At 33.4% G+C, this 19,566-nt stretch overlaps 2 protein-coding genes and 1 pseudogene across 4 annotated transcripts; 1 reads left to right on the plus strand and 2 right to left on the minus strand.

Moving 5' to 3' along the window:
* The first annotated feature begins 634 nt into the window (after positions 1-634).
* LOC143558634 (glutamate receptor 2.7-like) lies at positions 635-5,642 on the plus strand (annotated as a pseudogene). The gene is made up of 5 exons (XR_013139777.1): positions 635-898; positions 1,002-2,289; positions 3,040-3,340; positions 4,302-4,612; positions 5,143-5,642. The product of XR_013139777.1 is annotated as a glutamate receptor 2.7-like (transcript).
* Positions 5,643-5,746: 104 nt separating this feature from the next.
* Positions 5,747-11,853, minus strand: LOC143558635 (apoptosis inhibitor 5-like protein API5). 2 transcript variants are annotated; one of them, XM_077047441.1, is made up of 16 exons: positions 11,696-11,853; positions 11,443-11,607; positions 10,205-10,304; positions 10,056-10,121; positions 9,877-9,974; positions 9,704-9,778; positions 9,450-9,599; positions 9,298-9,363; positions 9,146-9,211; positions 8,487-8,597; positions 8,308-8,397; positions 8,111-8,217; positions 7,923-8,037; positions 7,763-7,816; positions 6,942-7,039; positions 5,747-6,133 (listed from the first exon to the last, which is right to left on the minus strand). In XM_077047441.1, the coding sequence occupies exons 1-16, from the start codon at positions 11,771-11,773 to the stop codon at positions 5,929-5,931; spliced, it is 1,644 nt and encodes a 547-aa protein (XP_076903556.1). In that variant the 5' UTR covers positions 11,774-11,853; the 3' UTR covers positions 5,747-5,928. The 2 variants fall into 2 exon arrangements, with proteins under 2 accessions (XP_076903556.1, XP_076903555.1); XM_077047440.1 differs by having other exon boundaries at positions 7,763-7,828.
* A 1,608-nt stretch (positions 11,854-13,461) lies between these two features.
* On the minus strand, positions 13,462-17,689 carry LOC143558637 (uncharacterized). The gene is made up of 5 exons (XM_077047442.1): positions 17,651-17,689; positions 14,962-15,258; positions 14,738-14,817; positions 14,613-14,671; positions 13,462-13,839 (listed from the first exon to the last, which is right to left on the minus strand). The coding sequence occupies exons 2-5, from the start codon at positions 15,247-15,249 to the stop codon at positions 13,535-13,537; spliced, it is 732 nt and encodes a 243-aa protein (XP_076903557.1). The 5' UTR covers positions 15,250-15,258; positions 17,651-17,689; the 3' UTR covers positions 13,462-13,534.
* Positions 17,690-19,566: the final 1,877 nt, after the last annotated feature.

A 19,566-nucleotide genomic window follows, 5' to 3' on the forward strand; every position in this document is an offset into this window, starting at 1 on the left:
AGACCGAACTGAACCTCCCTAGCTTCGAGTGTTGCTAATGTTTTACACATACCGTCTCTTCTAGATCCTTTGGTTGCCTCCCTTCGTCTATATCTCGATTATTCGCCATCATGAACGTTCCGAATTAACTCGCTTAACTACCAGACACCTGCACACATAAAAGATCTTAAAGTAAACATGTTCGATATATATAAATAACCAAGATTTACAATATTAAACATTAAAAACGCATTCTTTTACCAAATCATCAACATATACAACTTTTTCTTTTTCTGTCCGGTAAGACATTTATTTACTAAAATTGTGTGTTTGAAGAGAACCAGTCAATAACTTTGAAAGCGGATAATCAAAATTTTAATAAGCCTTGACAATTGAGAAATTAAAAGTTCTTAGTAGCATTTAATTTAAATATTTAATATTAGATTTCGTGTACATACAATCCTAAAACCGTTAGAAAAGTCATTTTTGTGTTATAAATTGCGTAGGAATGTAGGCTACATGTATCTAAACATGATTGCTTTATTGCAATAGTCTCCAACATTGACCAAGTCATGTGTTGTTGATATTTCTACGCCAATATTATCACTTACTATAAAAGCAACACAACCAAATATATATCCAAAATGTTTAGTCCCAAATATGCCTTCTTATCATGCACCTTCAAAGCTAATCTTAGTCTTCTTAGTATCATTAATTTTATCCAACAATTCGACCTCGGCAGCCTTGAATCGAACTACAAACATAGGAGTGATCATCAACGAAGGTTCAAGAGCGGGGAAAGAACAAAAAACGGCCATCGAAATTGCGGTCCGAAAGCTAAATTCAGGCTCCAAAAACCATAAGTTGGCTATCCATTTCAAGAACTCTAAAGGAGACCCTCTTGAAGCTGCTTCTTCAGGTTATTATTATTATATTTGGACTGTTTTAATATCATTAAGTTTGCTTATTGAAGCCTTATAAATTTGTTACAATTAAAATAATGAACTTGTTGTATGTTGCAGCGAGCGATTTGATCGACAAACAACATGTACAAGTAATAATCGGGACAGATACTTGGGAGGAAACCGCAGTAGTAGCGAAAATAGGACAACGTGCTAAAATCCCGGTTATTTCTTTGGCTGTTGATGCTATACAACCTCTATCGCGTCCTCAATGGCCTTACTTAGTACCAATGACCAATCTAAGCATGCGCGATGAAGTAAACTGTATCGCGTCTATCGTGCAAACATATAACTGGAAACGGGTTATTGTGGTTTACGAAGATAACATATATGGTGGTGAATACCGGGCTGTTTCATTATTATCCGAGGCACTTCAAAGGATCGGTTCTTTATCGAACACCGTGTGCTTGTTCCTCATTTCACTTCACCTTTCGACGCGAAGGGGACCATTCGTGAAAACTTAGTGGATGTCATGAATACAAAGCAATCTAGGGTTTTTATCGTGTTGAAAACATCTTTATCGGGAGCAACTCGGGTGTTTGAAGAAGCTAATAAACTAGGACTAATGGGGCGAGACTCGGTTTGGATTCTAGGAGATGGTTTTTCTAGTTTTCTTGATTCGTTAGACACGTCGGTTTTAAGGCTCGTGCAAGGTGCTCTAGGCGTGAAGACGTACTATTCTGACAAAAGTACGCGGTTTCAAGAGTTTAAGCCTGACTTCAAGACGGGTTTTAGATCAAACCATCCGGAGGAAGATAGATTTGAGCCTGGAATCTATGCTATACGCGCGTATGATAGCATAGAAGCTATCTCACTAGCTATTGATCATTTAGGAAATTTAAATGATACTACTAACACTGAGAAGTTGCTGGATACAATTCTATCCAGCAACTTCTCTAGCCTAACAGGTACGTTAGACTTTCAAGATGAAAAGCTTTCAGTTGTGTTTCAACTAGTGAACATTATTGGAAAAAGTTACAAAGATCTCGGGTTTTGGTCACCCGGGTCAGGTTTTTCAAACAGTCTTGGGTTCGGAGATTATCATAGTCTAAGACAACTAGCGATAAACTGGCCTGGCAATCTATTAAGCAGAATTCCAAAAGGATGGGCAATGCCAAGCAATGCTAAGAAAATGAAGATCGGGGTTCCAGATGCAATGTCATTCGATAGGTTTGTGAAAGTGGAATGGATCGAGAGTACAAACGAGACCAAGTATTCGGGTTTTTGTATTGAGGTTTTTGAATCTGTAGTTGCGGTTTTGGAAGAGAAATATGGTTACGCGTTACCTTATGAGTTCGTAAATCATACGGGTTCGTATGATGATATGGTTGATCAAGTCTATTATAAGGTACTCGTTAACATACATCATTAAACCCTAGTTCTAGATAAATTTGCAATGAGCTAAGAACTTAATTTAATAAATTCTTAGAAAATAAAACAAAAGGTGAGATAGAGATTTATTTAATCACGTCTTGTTGGTGTAGACTTTTCGTTCGTGAATTATTTTGACCTTTGACCTTTGATTTTTCACTTTACTTGAATTTTTAACACGTCTTTCAAGTTGACAATTTGTACTTGTTACATAACCACTAATTTTTATTTCTATACGTGGAACAATTCTAAATCATTTCACTTATATTAATAGTTAATCTTTGAATAGGATAATGGATATGTAAATAAAACTTTTATCAAACTAATAACTTATTTATATGGTTTTAAGTTTTGTATCGTGTATCTACACGTATACGTATAGGTAATATAACCTACACATTACGAATAGAGGTGTGGGTTATATACGTTAAATTCATATTAATTATCTTCTTTTAAAGAACGATGAGTAGAATACTATAAATGTTAAATTTATTTATTTTTTTAATTATTTGGATTGAAAAAAATAGATGGTTAATTTTGCTACGCGTATTCTCACAATATATAATATATTCGGATAGACATCGCATAACCTGGCACATTACTTAGCGACGAATTTACAGTTTTGATCAATATCAAATATCCATTTTATAGAAGTAATATGAAATCATATATTAATATTTATTGATGATGTTGTTTTCATTTTTATGCATGTTTCTTTGATGAAAAGAACTACGATGCCGTCGTTGGTGATGTTACGATACTGGCTAACCGTTCTCGCTATGTGGAGTTCACACAACCGTTTATCGAGTCAGGGTTGTCGATGGTGGTGCCAGTGAAATCGGATAATCAAAGGGCATGGAAGTTTATGAAACCATTCACCTGGCTAGCTACATTATGCATATTGCTATACACAATGTTTGTGGTGTGGTTCATGGAGCATCAAGTGAACCGAGAGTTTAGAGGTCCATGGAAAGATCAACTTGGAACTGCATTATGGTTCACCTTTTCTTCCCTGTTCTTCTCTCACAGTAAGTAACCAGTTGACTTTTAGAAAACAAGTATAAATCCATGACTCATAAGCAGGTTGAGCCGAGCTCGAGCTTGTTGAAGTTCGAGCAAGCTAGCTAGATTACCATAATAATAGAGCTTGAGCTTGACTCTTTGAGTATGGTATGTTGGTAAGCTTTGGGGTTATTTGGGTTGATTTGAATAACGTGAATAATAAAAAAAATAATGAAATAAAAAATATAATATTAAAAAGAAAGTTTTTATCTTTAAAAAAGGTTATAAATTACACGGATGGTCCATCTAGTTTACCTAATTAGTTATTTGCACGAACATAATATCAATGGTTTTTTTAGAGTAGATATAAGTGAAGTTCTTTGTTAATTGCATGTAAAATGACTAAAACACCCCTCAAAGCTAAAATATAAAATCACATTTGGTTTCCATTCCGAAACCGAATACAAAATTCAACTCGAATAGGAACTAGTTCAAATATTCAAACTCCAAATTTGAATTTGTCATTCCAATCATATTCGGTATGAATTTCGGGCTTGAGTCCGAATCATATAATAAACACTTCTAGTTTTGAGCTTTGTATCCAAAGCTTGAGCTCAACTTGTTTATTTTTATTAACTATTCACATATTTCATTTCTATTATTATATATCTTTCTTATATATATATATATATATATATATATATATATATATATATATATATATATATATATTTGTATTTATAACTTGTCAATGACATAGTATATACTATTTAACAGTTTCTCTTATAATTATATACAAAATATATTTTATTATGTAATATATATGTTTTTATATTAGATAAAAGTTGTTATATATATTCAAATATATAATATAATAGGTTTGTATAGGCTCGCGAGCTTAGAAAATATTGGGCAAGGGTTCATTTACTAAACAAGCTTAAGTTTAGGCTCGGCTAACGAAATTGTTGACGTGGATTTATGATGTAGGAGAAAAGATACAAAGCAACCACAGTAAAGTTGTGGTGATGATATGGCTCTTTGTGGTGTTCATCTTAAGGAAAAACAACGCGCCCGTGGGATGTGATCCTGATTCATTTGTGGGCAGGTACTTAAGGGATGTTCTAGAGCTAAAAAATATTAAAAACGTATCGCTGCAAAGTGAATATCCCGACTACTTTAAGAACCAAAGTATGAGTGCGGCATTTCTCGAGCTTCCTTATCAGAAATATTTCCTCAGTGAGTATTGTAACGAGTACACGGTTGTCGGACCTTCATACAAATTCGGAGGCTTAGGGTTTGTAAGTATACTAACTATATCATTCTCTTTGTTCTTACACTATATGTGAGGCAAAATAGGTTCGGGATGTCTTTTGTCAAAAGTTAACAAGGGTCTATACTCTTGTTTAAAAATAATTTTATATAGATTGGGGGCGTCTTCACGGGTTGAACTTTGAAGGGTCAAACTCAAACACGATGCATGGTCGAAAATTATGTTAGACACGAGTCATGACAAGACTATTCACAGGTTGACACATGACTCGTGTGACGTAAAATTTTATTAAACTTACTTTTTTCTTTTGTATTTATTATTTTTTACTAGAAAATAAATAAATAATGAATCTAATGTTTATTTCTCTTTTATCCTTTCATTTTCTCATAAAATAAAGTCAATTTAATTTATCACAAATGCATATTTTTCAATTTCTTTTTTACAAATAAGCAGGCTAACCTACAAACCTATTAGATTGACATGACCACAATCTGTTTAGCAAAATAAGTTAAAAACACCAAAACAATTACTAAACGCCTTTATGATGAATCTTTGTAGGTCTTCCCAAAAGATTCTCCGATCACCGACGATGTCTCAGGTGCCATATTATCCCTATTGGAAGACGGAAAGATCCGCAACATAGAAAACAAATGGCTCAACACCGCTCAAGTACCAATCCCGGGTTGGAAACCGAAAGACTCACCCTCGCTAACTTTTGGGGAATATTCCTCATCTCGGGTGTCACCTCTACCATAAGTCTACTAATCTTCCTTTATCGGTTGCTCCACAACCAGATAGAGCAACGGATAATGAGCTTCAACGGCTCTCGTTATTCTAATGAGAGTCGTTGGAGAAAAGCAGTCAGAATTGTTCAGATTGTTCTTAGCTTGAACCATAACCGAGTCGAACCAAGAGATAGTGTGGAACCCACTAACGAGTGGGCTCGACAGACCCCACCGAGATGGGAGTTGGTTAGCCCGACCAAGGTCCCAGAGCATTTGGAAATTGGTAGACCTACTCAACTTGAAATTCCCATGAGAAATATTGATCATAATTAGTTTTGTAAAGTTTATAAAATTAGCTATGTAGTTTGGTGTATATATATATATATATATATATATATATAGTTTTATAAAGTTTTCTATGTTCATTTTTTTTATCAATTTGAAGACAACAAAAACCGATTCTAAAAAACAGGCTCAGATGATAGCTAATAACCACATCCGATGGTGTGTATGTAACTGAAATACAAAATAAGAAAAACTTCTTAAAACTCAAATATCAAAACAGCTAAAGTGTCGAATAACCTGCCTGTCAATCTTATACGTGTTTTAGAAATGAGAGTTAACGATAATAACCTCTTCCGCGACCCTGACCCTGACTGTGCCTACCCCAACCCCTACCTTGACCGCCTCCCCTTGAACCACCACCTCTCCCGCCATATGATAAGCCCTCAAAAGCCCGGTCAACAAGCTGGTTGTTGACTCCACGGCCCCTTTTGTTTGATTGGTTGCTAGAGCCCTTAACAGCATCTGCGGGTCGTTTCCCTCTGAAGAATTAAAGGAGTTGTGTTAACTTTTTATACATATTTATGTATGAAACACTTAAAAGTCCCACTTATTATAAATAACGTGTTTATGTATGAAAACATAAACTATGTTATTAGTAAGCGCAAATACTGAAAAAAAAAACAAAAATACGTATTTTCTCATTGAAGTGCCTTACCAACTTTTTGTACATAAACAACATACTTTGTGTATTTTCTCATAAAAGTCCTAACAATTTTTTACACATAAAAAACCAACATACTTTCTTTTCTTTCTCATAAAAGTCTTAAAACAATTTTTTACACATTAAAAGTCCCTCCACATGTTTACTTTGAACAAAATTGTGATTTATTTTACTTATTAATAGTACTTAAGAAAAGAATTGAGATGAATTAATGTTTTAAACTACACAATGGAAAGGCAAAGCACGTTCAGGTTCAGTGTTCGTGTTTTCTTTTTCCATTTTTCAATTCAATAAGTTGATAATAAAAAATAACCTTTTAACACTAACAAAAAACTGAAAACATATAAATAATTGTGTTAATTTAAAATCATTAAAAAGTTAAAAACGAATTATTATTATCGATATTATAATGTAATTTATCAAATAAATGTTTTCATGATTTAACATGTTAATGGACTTTTATGATAAAAAACAGAAAGTATGTTGGTTTTTATGTGCAAAGAACTGCTAACGGACTTTTACAAGAAAAATATAAAGTATGTTGGTTTTTTATGGTATTTCCCCCTATAAATAATTACAACTTTTTAAATATGTGATGCGAAAATCAGAGAATTTATTCAACATACCCGGCTGAGTTTGTAGGAGCTACAGTCTTAACCGCTTCATTCCAAGATAAGTTAATTCTTTTGTCTCCAATAAACGAAGGTGATTTCGAATGCAGTGGCTGAATTAAAAAAAATAAAAAACTGCATAAGATTCTCTCTCTTTCTCAAATGCATTTATATAAATATCAATTAAAAAGGTAAAAATATCAGAAATGAAGACACTTTATACTGATATAGACGAGTACACAGCCTACCATATAACCGAACCGAACATACACAAACATAGCATGTTTGTGTTTGTTCGTTTGAATTAACTGATAAATGTTCGGACACGCATAATTAAACAAACGGGGATTTCTTGTTTGTTCGTTTATTAAGAAAGTGGACATGTTCATGTCCGTTGACACTATAAATGAACGTTCCCGAATGTAAATGAGCGAACAAACATAACTGAGCTGAGACCAACAAAAAATTAAACGTCAACTAACAGTGTTTTGGGTATAAATAAAATTAGACAATTTCAATGAGCCTATAAAATCAAATTTTTTTTTTCACAAACGTAAGTGAATCACTTAAAACAATGGGAACTAACGAACATAACCGAAACTAAATGAATGAACAATGTCCGTTCATTTATCTAAATGAAAAAAAAAAACTTTGTTATTTGTTCACTTAATAAATAATTGAATATAAACGAGCTTCCGGTCGAAAGGTTCACTAAACGTTTGGTTCGTTAACAGGCCAACCCATGAATTATCGTCTCTAGACTTTATCTACTAATTCAAAGAAAAGAAATCAAAGTAACATATACTCGAAGAAAAGAATATTATTAGTTCAAATACCTGTGTCATTGCCAAAATGTTATTACACGTGCGCAACCCCGTTGTAGCGTTCTGCTTTTGGATTTTCTGAATATTTAAAGGTTGTAATTATAAAGTAGAAACATACAGATAAAAGATACTAGGGTTACAATAAATGAACAAATTATATTTATAAACTCACAATTCTTGCCTTTTCTTCATCAGATACACCAGTGCCTGTTGACTTATTTTGTTGACCCATTCCTTGTGTTAGTTTCTTCATTGTAGCTTTGGTTAGGTCTTCAACACAGCTTAACCTGTAAATACAAAAGTTTTTAACTACTATAAAAGGGTATTTCAGACATTTTAAGACTAGTAATGAAAAATTACCGTTCCGTGAAATCTTTGTACAACTCGGTGAAGTCTTCACCGAGCCTGTCTGATGGTTGACCGGTCACTATTTTGTAACCACATAAACTGTTAGTGGCATTTGGGGCCTGTTTTACAAAAGTTAATTTAAACTTCAATAACGGGATAATATGTGGAAATGTTAAAAACAGAATACAGTTACATAAAATATTACTCACCTTGTTGGCTAAATGGTGGAACGTGTATAACATACACTCGACATATGTGAAGTTCATCTCTTCTCCTGTTTTCCTTCGAGGCATGTATTTCTGAAAAGAAAAGAATAAAATTTAAGAAAAAACAAAAAATATATATATTATAATATAACTACATAAAGAAATTTTCTCATAAAGCATACTTTTAAGAGCTGAACAACAGAAGGAAGAATCTGCCTCGAGTCTTGAGGTGCTGCGTATGGTGAACTCTCTGCAAGATTCTTGAGCAAGTCTACTTTCCGTTCCTCCGGAAGCTTCATATCAAATTAATTTTCGCAAAGAAACCATGATTTAATATAAAAAGAATATAAAACAAACAATTATATATATTGTACGCATATTCATCATTCTGTATGAAACCAAAAAAAAACTGAATTCAATTCTATCATTTGAAATCGAACAACCAATCTGGTTTTCGGTTATAACCGAATAATGTCATATAGGATAGATATATCCAATACTTCACAAACTTGTTCTTAAACATATGTCTCAAATCCCAACTTCACATATTTTATACTAACATAATTTATCTCTGTACAATACTTTAAATTAATTAAACTAGTTGCTGAACAAAAAACTATCCGAAATTAATTTATCTTTATATAATTATTATTTAAACTTATTACTAAATAAAAAATTGTACCAAATTGACTTATCTTTATATATTACTAGTGAAATACGGTATTAGGTATTATAATAAAAAGTAATTAAGTAAAATATTTTTTAGCCAAAAAAACCAATTCGGTTAGAAACCGAATTTACCGAAAACTGACACAAGAAACAAATTTGAAAAGATTAATACCTTATCGAAAACAGGGAGAATGTGCTTGTTTAAATAATTGAGAAACTTGCTACTTGAAGCACCCCTCTGTATAAAGATTCAATTAAATAAAAAAGGTAATCTTCTAGATATATAAAAAAATTTATAAAATATAAATACCAAAAATGACATACAATAAAAAATGGGAGAGCCATATATAAACATGATATTAATCTATCAACATGGTCCCCATCTGAAACCTGCATTTTGATAGTCATAATCAGCAAAACTTACATATTCAACAAGTTAGGGCAAAATAACAAACATGATAAACAATTAAACTCACACTGAATTGTGCATCAAGATCAGCTTGACCTTCAATGATTTCAACAAGCTCTTGCACACGCTCAGTTGGAGCTTTTTCTCCAAATATGCTCAAGCTTTTTAAAAAATCCATGAACATCTTGAACTCTGCTCCTGTAACATCTTGTAAACTCTGCAATGTAAATCATACATATAAGAAACTTAGGCTAATTGAAAACAAAAGAAGATATATGTGTGACTGAAAGAGTTTTTACTGAATGATAACATGAAGCATACTTTTTTTATTAAATCAGTTATATGCCTTTCCATTTGCTCCTGTGGCTTCAACAGCTCAGATTTCAAAGGAAACACCTATAGTTTTATAATATTTGATCAGACAAAACTTTCATATTATAATAAACAAACACAATACTTGGAATGAATGAGAACTGAGAAATCAATCTTGTCACCTTGTCCCTGATAAAGATCAGGGTCCTCTCACGAAGATTATCATCTGTAACAGGTTCATCAACGCTCTCAATGTGCTTAAATAATGCCGTCAATGATGCTGCAAACACATTATTTTTAACAGTTACAGACATTAATCGGTATCAAACATTTTACTATAAAATTGAAATTATTGATGTACCTTTCACATCTTGCCTTAACAAGGACAAAAGAGCTTTATGCACTGCATCACGCTCCACGTTTTCTTCTGAGGATATTATAGTATTCAAGGTCATATAAATAAATTTAAATAGCGCTTCATCAATACAGAAACTTATTAACCTAATTTACCAGCTATGAGAAGTTGTGCAAGGATGTCAACAATCTTGGAAATATGCTCCGGTGTATCCTTACAGAACAGAGGGAGACCACGAATCGCTTGCACCCGTATCTTTTACAAAATAAGCAGCCAAAAACAAAGTAAGAAACAAAATCCAATCCTTATGCAACAAATATCTGGTATACATGTGCTAGAAGACATTAAAGTTCACTTCAACTACCAGATACATTCTCACAACTAAATGAGCTTGAAGTCGAAAAAGCTTACCATGATTCAAGATTCTCATTTAGTCATAATACCAGCTTCAACATTTAAAATTATTAAGAAAAATGTTTAGTTTACAAGATCGTTTGTCTTCTCTAAACAATGTAAATGCATTACTATTAAATCTCCAAGATGTCAATCCTTCAGAAAACTAGCATCCGCATATGAACAGGACACTCTTTAGATGGCTACAATAAGTGCATTTGCAGTAGCCTCTCCACCCCTATAATTTAACTAAAAATCACAATACACTAAAAGTCTAAATTATCTCTTATTTAAAAAAAACACACACACACACCTCATCCCCCATATCTATTCCATATTCAACTAAATATTACTTATTTATACTATTTTTATCATATTTTCTCTTTCATCAACTCACAACAACTTATAAAATATAAAAAAAAACAACTATATAGGAGTGAATAGTGTAACCCCAAATTTGAGGTTTTAAAGTAGGTTCCTATATAATTTGGAGGAAGAGAAATGAGGATGGGGTTCCTGATGTAGATGAGAAACACAAGTTTTTATGATTTCCCATTTTCCCCTAAATTTCGGATGTATGGATAACATTAACAATGGTGTTCGGTGTTCCGCTGGAAAGCTCTAAGATAATCCAGGAAAGAACTTGAAAAAGTTCCTGCTGGAATACTCAGTGGGCCAAGTATCACATATTCGAATGGTCCATCTCGATTGCTTTCGCACCAAGTAACAGTAACTTTGCTTCAATGCTCACTCAATTTACATATGTGCTAATAGCTAACTTAATTATGGCATTATGCTACACAGCACAACAATTATGTAATGTTCTATAGCCTATACAACTCTATTAGTAATGACTAATAGTGAACTCTTGTACTAATGCAAGGCTATGTGCTATATCATTTCTATCCATTTTAGCGTTTCAATTATGCAAATCTGCAATTCATCAAATGCCAGTGCCACCTCCACTTAATCAAACAATAATAATAATAATAATACTGACCCCGAGCTCTTCGGCTTCGCACAAATCCAAATGAGCATCAACAGCAGATCCAGATAAAGCAGGAAAGAACTTGAAAAACCTAGGGATCAACTGAGCAGCCAATTGCCTCGCCTTGATACTCGAAGTCCTTGCCGCCTCAATAATGCTCTTGTAATCCTCCACATTCTACAAATATTAACAACACATGTATTAATAATAATAATAAACCCTAATTTTAACAAAATTGATAAGCGGAAAGCCTAAGAAGGTGAACCTGAGACTTGTCTTTGGCTTCGCTGAGGCGTTCGCCGTACACGTAGAGGCTTTCGATGTCGTTTGAAGCGTCCGCCATTGCTGATAACGATATGTGTATGTACGTGTTACGGGTGTTTTGGTGAATAGGTTGGTTATTCAATCGAAGGTGAAAGTAATTGGTTAAAGTGTGAATTTAAAATGAATGATGAAGAGGAGGTTTTTGTCACTCACGATTGGCTGCACTCAGTCTGTGTGAATATTATGGAAAGGTTAGATTGTCAAGCGCGCGTTGGGCTAGGGACTAGCGGTTAATTAAGATTAACGGTAGTGTTGTAGATATTATTAGTCGTTAGTCGGGCGGTAAGGTTTTGATATATAATTTTCAGTTTTATATATACGCGCACACATTTTTATATGTAATTTTTTGGTTTTTATATTTATAAACACATTTTGACCTGAAATTAGTTAGAATCTTAATGAAAACCGCTGATTTTGACCGGAATCTCATCGGAAACCACCTATTTTGGCAAGAACTTTGTCAGAAAAAACCGGCTATGTCCGATTAATCCTGATTTTGGCCGGATTAGACCATTGATCGATTAATTGGCCGACTAGCCCAAAATTAATTAGTGGGGTGGGCATTAGCGATTAATCGGTGCCTAGTCGGGAATAGAACATTGATTATTAGGGATTAGTCGAGATTACTCGGATTGGAGTTTATATGTAAGATTCAAATATACTCACGTGTTTTAGTTTTGACAAATGGGAAATAATCAACAACAAGTCGTCGGGGTAGTGACTAGCGATTAATCGGCACCTAGTTGGGATTTTTACAATACTGCCTCTGGTAGAGACTTTAGAAATGGACATAATCAACCCGACCATGGCTGGCTCGTTTTAAATTTTGTTTGGTAGTTTGGACTAAGGGTGTGTACAGTTCAGTTCATTTATTAGCCTCAAGCGAATCAATCAACCAATCGGTTTTTTCAGATCAGATGATAACCAAAATCAAACTTGGGCTAAATCTTCGCTTAGAAATACATAAAATGAATGCTTAGATGCATTAAATGAAGTTATCGGCTTATCGCTACAAAAAATAATATATGAAATGAATGAATAAATATATGAGACGAAGGTATAAATACCAAAATGCATGAAAAGGAGGTATACAAGCTATAATGTATGAAAATTTGAATGGTTTGATTTAGTTTGGTTAATTTTGGTTATTTCAGTTTTCGGTTACTTCGTTTCGGTTTCGTCTGTTTGATTTTGGTTAATGGTTTGGTTATTCTCACCCCAAGTTTGGACAAAAGTGAAATTGAATGCCGACTGTAATTTAATAAACATCCAATTAGATGTGGTCGAATTCAAACCCCATACACCAGGTGAAAAACAACACTTCAAAAAAGATATCTCAATTTATGTATCCATGGCTTCCATTATTTCAAAAAAATCACTTACATTTACAATCTATATCTTTGGCATCTTTAAAACAATGCTTAGTTTGACAAATAATAAAAATAGTTCAATTCAGCTCCAACCGGGTGATCAAGTGTTCAAACTGATCAGATTTTGTATAATTGAAAACAAGTCCGATTAAAACTACATTTTCGACACGCTTCCTTTAAAACTACATTTATGTGAACATACACATTGAACTCGTTGGACTAAAACACACAACCAATATAAACTCATTTATTTATAAACGAGACAAAATTATTGCTTCTGCAAGAAGCTTATATTACAAGCACCGAAATTGTCTTAACATAAGTCAATGTTTATGCTCTGTTATGTTGACTCACTACAACAACCTTTAAAAAAAACTGAGTGTTTGAAACAATACTCTCAAATAAACTAACTACATCACGGGCATGTCTAACGCGCGTAAAACATCCTTAAAATCAAACTCACTTGTTTTTTTGTTAAACCGCTCAACCAACTTGTACCTCGTGTCGTTCAAGTAGAACGACTGTGCGGTTTCCAAGAGCCATTTTGCCTCCGAGTCGGTTAATTTGCTGGCAAACACGATATCGCCTCGAATAAGAACTAAATCTTTGGTTTCTGCAAATTCTTTGTAATGAGAAACCGTGAAGTAAGGGGCGGCTTGAGTTCCTCTCGCTCTGTAATCTTCAAGACCCGTGAAAAGTATATGTGGCATCTGCACTGTATCAAGATGGATGGGTCAAACGGGTTAGGTTGACCCACTAACACTTTTTTAACGTGTTAATTATGATTATAATTTATGATATAACAATATTTTCAATAACACAACTTTGGGTGACTTTAAACTAAGGGCGACATATTCTGAATTCGGACACGACATGAATATAGTCAGGGTTTGGGCTAGCGTAATAATCCATTTGAAAATCTGGTCGTGTTCAGGTTGAAATGTTTAATTAACGGAGTCATGTTCAGGTTGACATATTTAACCAGGGCGACCCACTATGATAAATGGGTTTGGGCTAGCGTAATAATCCATTTGAAAAACCCGTTTGACGCACTTAGATAAATGGGTTAAACGGGTCATGTTCAGTTTACATGATTTTCATTTTTACCTGTGTCTGGGCTAAAGTTGATATTTTTTACACGAATAAAAATATGGGCCATGCTCGGGTCGAACAATCTAACCAGCCCCAGCCAAGGCCATAACCAGACACGATTGACACCCCAACAGTTTAAACCCGTTTAACCATTTGACCTGTTTACCTATTAGCCAATTGTTTTATTTTTGGCCGCCCATTTAACACGTTTGAGATATAAAACAGCCCAAATCGACCTATTACAAGTAAATGATGCTGCTATTTTGGATGCACATGGTTCCTTTATTTATTAATAAAAGAGTTAAACCATTTTTAAAAGTAAGAAAATAAATAAACCTACATCGTTTGCCAAAAGAATAAAGACGCATGCAGATTAGTTGATAAAGAAAATCAAACCTTGCACAAACATGGTTGTATAACCACTTCCCTTCCACACGGGAATCACGAAATAGCGACTACATAAAAAACGTGAATTGTCAGATAAAAACTAAGAAATGAAAATAATATTGGTAACAAATTACCAGTCAGCGGCTCGATGCTCCAACAAATGATACAACTTCGTCTTCATTGATGCACCAATATGACCTCTTCCTATATGAAACTAAATTGAAAGTAAAAGTGACAATCAACTGGTTAACATAAGCCAAGACAAATAATATTTATAAAAAGGTTGAGAAATGAAACTTTGGCAAAAATGCGTTATAATATATATATAAAAAATCAACAGTGGATCAATAGAACTTACATCTTCCCAAATCTTAGCTAGATCTTCAGGAGTTTGATGTTTTGCTCTCTGGATGTCAATGAGGGACTCTAATGGCTTGTGTTTCAATGGTGAGAAGCCAGACGCGAAGTTTGAAAATGTATGGGACCCATGTGGAACCGATTTAAGAAAGTCACCTGAAACACAATGCCCGATTGTGGATCCTCTTTGCACAGAACTGGCCAATAAAGCCTGATTTTTGAGAAATGATGAATGATGTTCAACTGAAGATAGAGCACGTCTTGAGAGCCTGGTTGCTACACGTAGCATTGTGCTTTTCTGTTAAGCAACACAAAAAATCTTTCAGTTCTATCTATGAAAAAAGATGATCAAAGAGAAATGTTGGTCAACATTCAATCTATTACAACAGTTGAAATGTTCTCTCATGTTGGCAAAATTAACTAGCAGCTATCGAATATGCTAGTATTAAATTGCATATACGAAAGACATATATATAAAATTTATTTCAACAGTTGAAAGGTCAGATCTTTCACAGCTGACAATTCACATATGAAATCACTAATCGAAGTATACTATACCTCTTTCTACATAAGCAGGCCCAGTATCATAATCAGAACAAAATATACGATAACATCAAAAGTTCTTTTACATCGAAATAGAAGGCAAACGGGCAACAAACAATCATATTCCGCTAACCCCTTTTTAAATTGCAAAACTAAGTCTTTGATAAACTACACTGATCGATCTTGGAGTCATAACATTCCTATGCATAGCCCGTCAGACTTGGCTCGGCTAAGCACGGGGAAACCAAATGTATCATAATATAAACAATCGAAACACAGCTTTTCCTTTCGCTATAGAAGAAGAAATTATTCAAATTTGAATCTCATTTCATTTTAACCTCGATAAAAAAGTATTTCTATTACTCAAATCTAGGGCCGTCCAAACCGCTCGTGGCTCAAACTTGCTTGCCGCTCGCTCGGAAATTGTTTGGAAAATGATCGCTCGTTTTTTCACTCGATTGTAAACGAGCCGCTCTGCTCGGTTCGGTTTGTAAACAAGCCAGGCAACGAGCAAAGGTCTGCTTGGTTCGATTCGGCTCGATTATTTTTAATTTATTTTCATGGCCGGCTCTTGGGCAGGTGACCGGCCGGGGCACGTTTTCTTTGGGGGCACAAAATTTTTATAAATTCCTGATGTTATATATTTAGAATACCCGAATGTTTATAATCATTATTTTTATACTACTCAAACACCTTTTAGGCCCCATTTTTTTGGATTAACCAAAGACTTATAGGCCCACTAAAATTTAAAAAATGCCAAGTACTTTTAATTAATCAATATAAGTTAAATAAATAGAAGAAACGAATAGGCGCGATAATAGCAAAATCGACTTCAAAGACCTGCAGCCACGTCGACTTCGAACACCAGTAGTCACAGTAGCATATGAAAATATGAGTTTTTCAAAATTATAGTTATTGAAATCCTATTTTCGACACAAAATGCCTCAAGAAAGACTTAGCGGGTTGGCGATGAAAGTTATCAAGAACGGAACATTAGAGAGCATAAACTGCGAAGAGTTAATTCACCAATTTGCTATAAAAATGTTATGAAAGCTTCACAAATCCTCAATTAGCTATTAATCTATTAAGTGTGTCATAAACTCATTATAATATCATGATTTTCTAATTTTTATGTTAATCGCTATAATTTTAATCGGCGTATAAAGATGTGTTTACATTATTTAATATGTTAAGGTTTAAGGGGCATATTTTTTTCGGCTCGGCCGAGGCACGTGAATTTTCAGAGCCGGCCCTGTTTATTTTATATATAATTATATATGAACAAATATATAAATATGTAGACAAACACATAAAGTTATAAGTATACATTTTTTTAAACCCTTTTAAAATTTTCCTATTCTGTCAATTTTATAGTATCATTAGTTCGATTCAAGTTTTCATAATACTAAAAGTTTGTCTACATGTTCATTATATCTCACTTTAAACTTCTTTCACCCAAAAATTAAAACCTATTAACCGTTTCTCTAATAACTACTAATTTGTTTACAAAATATATAATTTACAGTATTCAAACTTTAAAAACTTGTTTCTTATTGAAATTTTTAGAGTGAAAAAGAAATAAATAATGCTCGAAAATCTCTCCGATCGAAAAATGCTCGATTCGACTTTGGCTCGTTTCGATTTTCGCTCGGTTCGAATTTCAGCCGTTCGGTTCGGTTGTAAACGAGCCAAGAAACGAGCAAGCCTTTGCTCGGTTCGGTTCGGCTCGTGAGCAGCCAGTCAAATCCGATCAAACTTCTTACAGGCATTTCGTCGAACAGGTGGCGTGCAAGTATGCAACACATTCGTTATTCACCGAAAACAGATCAAAACATATCAGACTCGATTTTATGGAGCATAATAATAATAAGAACACTGCAAATTATTCTTTAATATCATGGATTTAAAAAGTATATTACGCAAATCCGATCAAACTTCTTACAGGCATTTCATCGAACAGGTGGAGCGCAACACATTGGTATCCACCAAAAACAGATCAAATTCATATTAAAGCGAATATATTAAACAGAACCCTACAAACTCTTGTTCAACAACATGGTTTTGACAGACCCACCAAAGCAATTGTGAAAAAAATATGGACTTTGCTATATAAGTGTACAGTGTAATGAAACTAATAAAGTTTACACCTGAATTCTGTTTCAATTGCCGGAGCTAAGCGACGGATAGACGACGGTGGCCGGAGTGAGATGCCGGAGCTTATTATTAAGCCAATAATCTTAGATTGCAATTTTATGGGCTACACAAAATAACCAAGAAACTTTATGTAAGCCCATAAAAGCCCACATATAAAGTGTGGGTTTGTATGAAATACAAATTAAATTATGTGTAAACGGTGAGAATCAAGTAGTGTAATTAATTTTACAACATAATGTAATTACACTACACTACAATTACACTATATTGTAAATTTAATTACACCACTTGATTCTTACAATTAGCACACTAATTTAATGAGTACATTAATTTTTCCCTATAAAGTTTAAAAGAAAAACCCAAACTAACATCAAAGTTATAATTAAATAAATAAAATAAAATAAAGGAGAATATCATGAAAGCCACTGACATTATAAAAAATGTAAATATAATATTACCAGCTTTAGAACATGTGTCATGCATAAGATGCTTAAAAGAAATACAATTAAGCTATAGAAATTAAATAATTAAATTTAAAAAAAAACTATATTTTATCAAAATAAATTATTTATAAGTTCAAATTATATTTTCTAATGGAATATTCATACAAATATGTTGTGTAGTCTCGCACAATTTCTTCATAATCACGATAAATATGCATAAGTGATTTTATAAGTTGTAATTATATTTTATAACGGAGTAACGAATTATAACAAAAGATGATAAAGTGTTTGATATGAATGACATTAAAAAAGATCATAAACTAGCATAAATAAAACATGGTTTTGTATTATAGTTTCGAAAGAGATGGATGAAAACTCCATAGATCCATGGATGTTGAATGATGTTACATCTCAAACCGCGGCATGGGCGTGTGACACATATGTTGGTACCACATTTATAAATATATCAGAGTTACAAATTTAAAGCGGAAGTTATATTTACAAGTCAAAAGACGGGATTATAAAATATCCGTTTAAAGTATTACTTATTTATACAAAAGGTTACTTGTTTATGTAAAACCACAATTACATATTTTTATATTAACAAAATAATCCGAGCCATCGGATAACAAAGCACTTCGAGCATTCCAAGCTCCTAATCTTGATTACCTGCAAAATTATTAGAAAATACGGTGAATAAGCTGACGCATAAATTTTTTTTCTTTTACTTGATTACCCTTCGAGACATAACTTAGGTTTGGCCCATCGTGGCTTAGAAATAATCAAGGTTTAAAACAAGACACAATTATAAACTTAAGTCACACACAAGACACCCCAGCAAACACCGTAGCGTTCGATATTACTTAGGTACCATACATATACACATGATCAGTCTCACTCGGACGTAACTTAGGTCCAGCCCATCGTGGCGGAGGTCATGACCAGGTGTGGTGCGGTGTACCCACCGACTTTTTACAACATATGTAAAGATCCAAACAAACGTACACGACAGCCTGAGGGCTAGCGATTACTTTTGTTTATAACGTTTTAGAGACACGTAGTCCTATGTAATTCATTTTATTTATTTTGACTCGATTAACAAGTTTAATAAGTTGGGCGTATTCACCTTTTCTCGAATTTGATCAGCTTCAATACACCGGCCGAGGGTCTTTCCCTTTCTTTGCTATCTCGCACCTTTAGTTCAAGTATAACCTTTTGTTAGCAGGATCTTAAATCTGGCTTAAGACCTTTATTCTCTTTTTATAATCTTTATCTCGATTATATTTTCTTTATGAACCTTTAGTTCAAAAAATATTTTTTCATTATTTTAAACGTTTAGTTTAAAATATCTTTTCTTTCCTTTCTTTAACAAGTTTAAAACATTTTGTTTGACTTGTTTTACCTTTTCTTTTACTTATTATATAATAATAAATAATAATAATAATAATAATAATAACTTAGATAAC

Source organism: Bidens hawaiensis, unplaced genomic scaffold (assembly GCF_021521415.1).
Source record: "Bidens hawaiensis isolate Kalapana, Puna unplaced genomic scaffold, B.hawaiensis_p1.1 tig00019560_1, whole genome shotgun sequence".
Classification (NCBI taxonomy): Eukaryota; Viridiplantae; Streptophyta; class Magnoliopsida; order Asterales; family Asteraceae; genus Bidens; species Bidens hawaiensis.

Excerpts from the sequence above, each read along its gene's own strand:
- LOC143558635 (XM_077047440.1), bottom strand. The coding sequence starts at position 11,773 with ATGGCGGACGCTTCAAACGACATCGAAAGCCTCTACGTGTACGGCGAA. Across the intron at positions 9,364-9,449 it reads ATCTTGATGCACAATTCAGT|GTTTCAGATGGGGACCATGT; the intron begins GTGAGTTTAATT and ends ATCAAAATGCAG. Across the intron at positions 6,134-6,941 it reads GCTCCTACAAACTCAGCCGG|AGGGAAACGACCCGCAGATG; the intron begins GTATGTTGAATA and ends TTAATTCTTCAG.
- LOC143558637 (XM_077047442.1), bottom strand. The coding sequence starts at position 15,249 with ATGCTACGTGTAGCAACCAGGCTCTCAAGACGTGCTCTATCTTCAGTT. Across the intron at positions 14,672-14,737 it reads GAGCATCGAGCCGCTGACTG|TCGCTATTTCGTGATTCCCG; the intron begins GTAATTTGTTAC and ends TTTTTTATGTAG. Across the intron at positions 13,840-14,612 it reads TACAACCATGTTTGTGCAAG|TGCAGATGCCACATATACTT; the intron begins GTTTGATTTTCT and ends ATCTTGATACAG.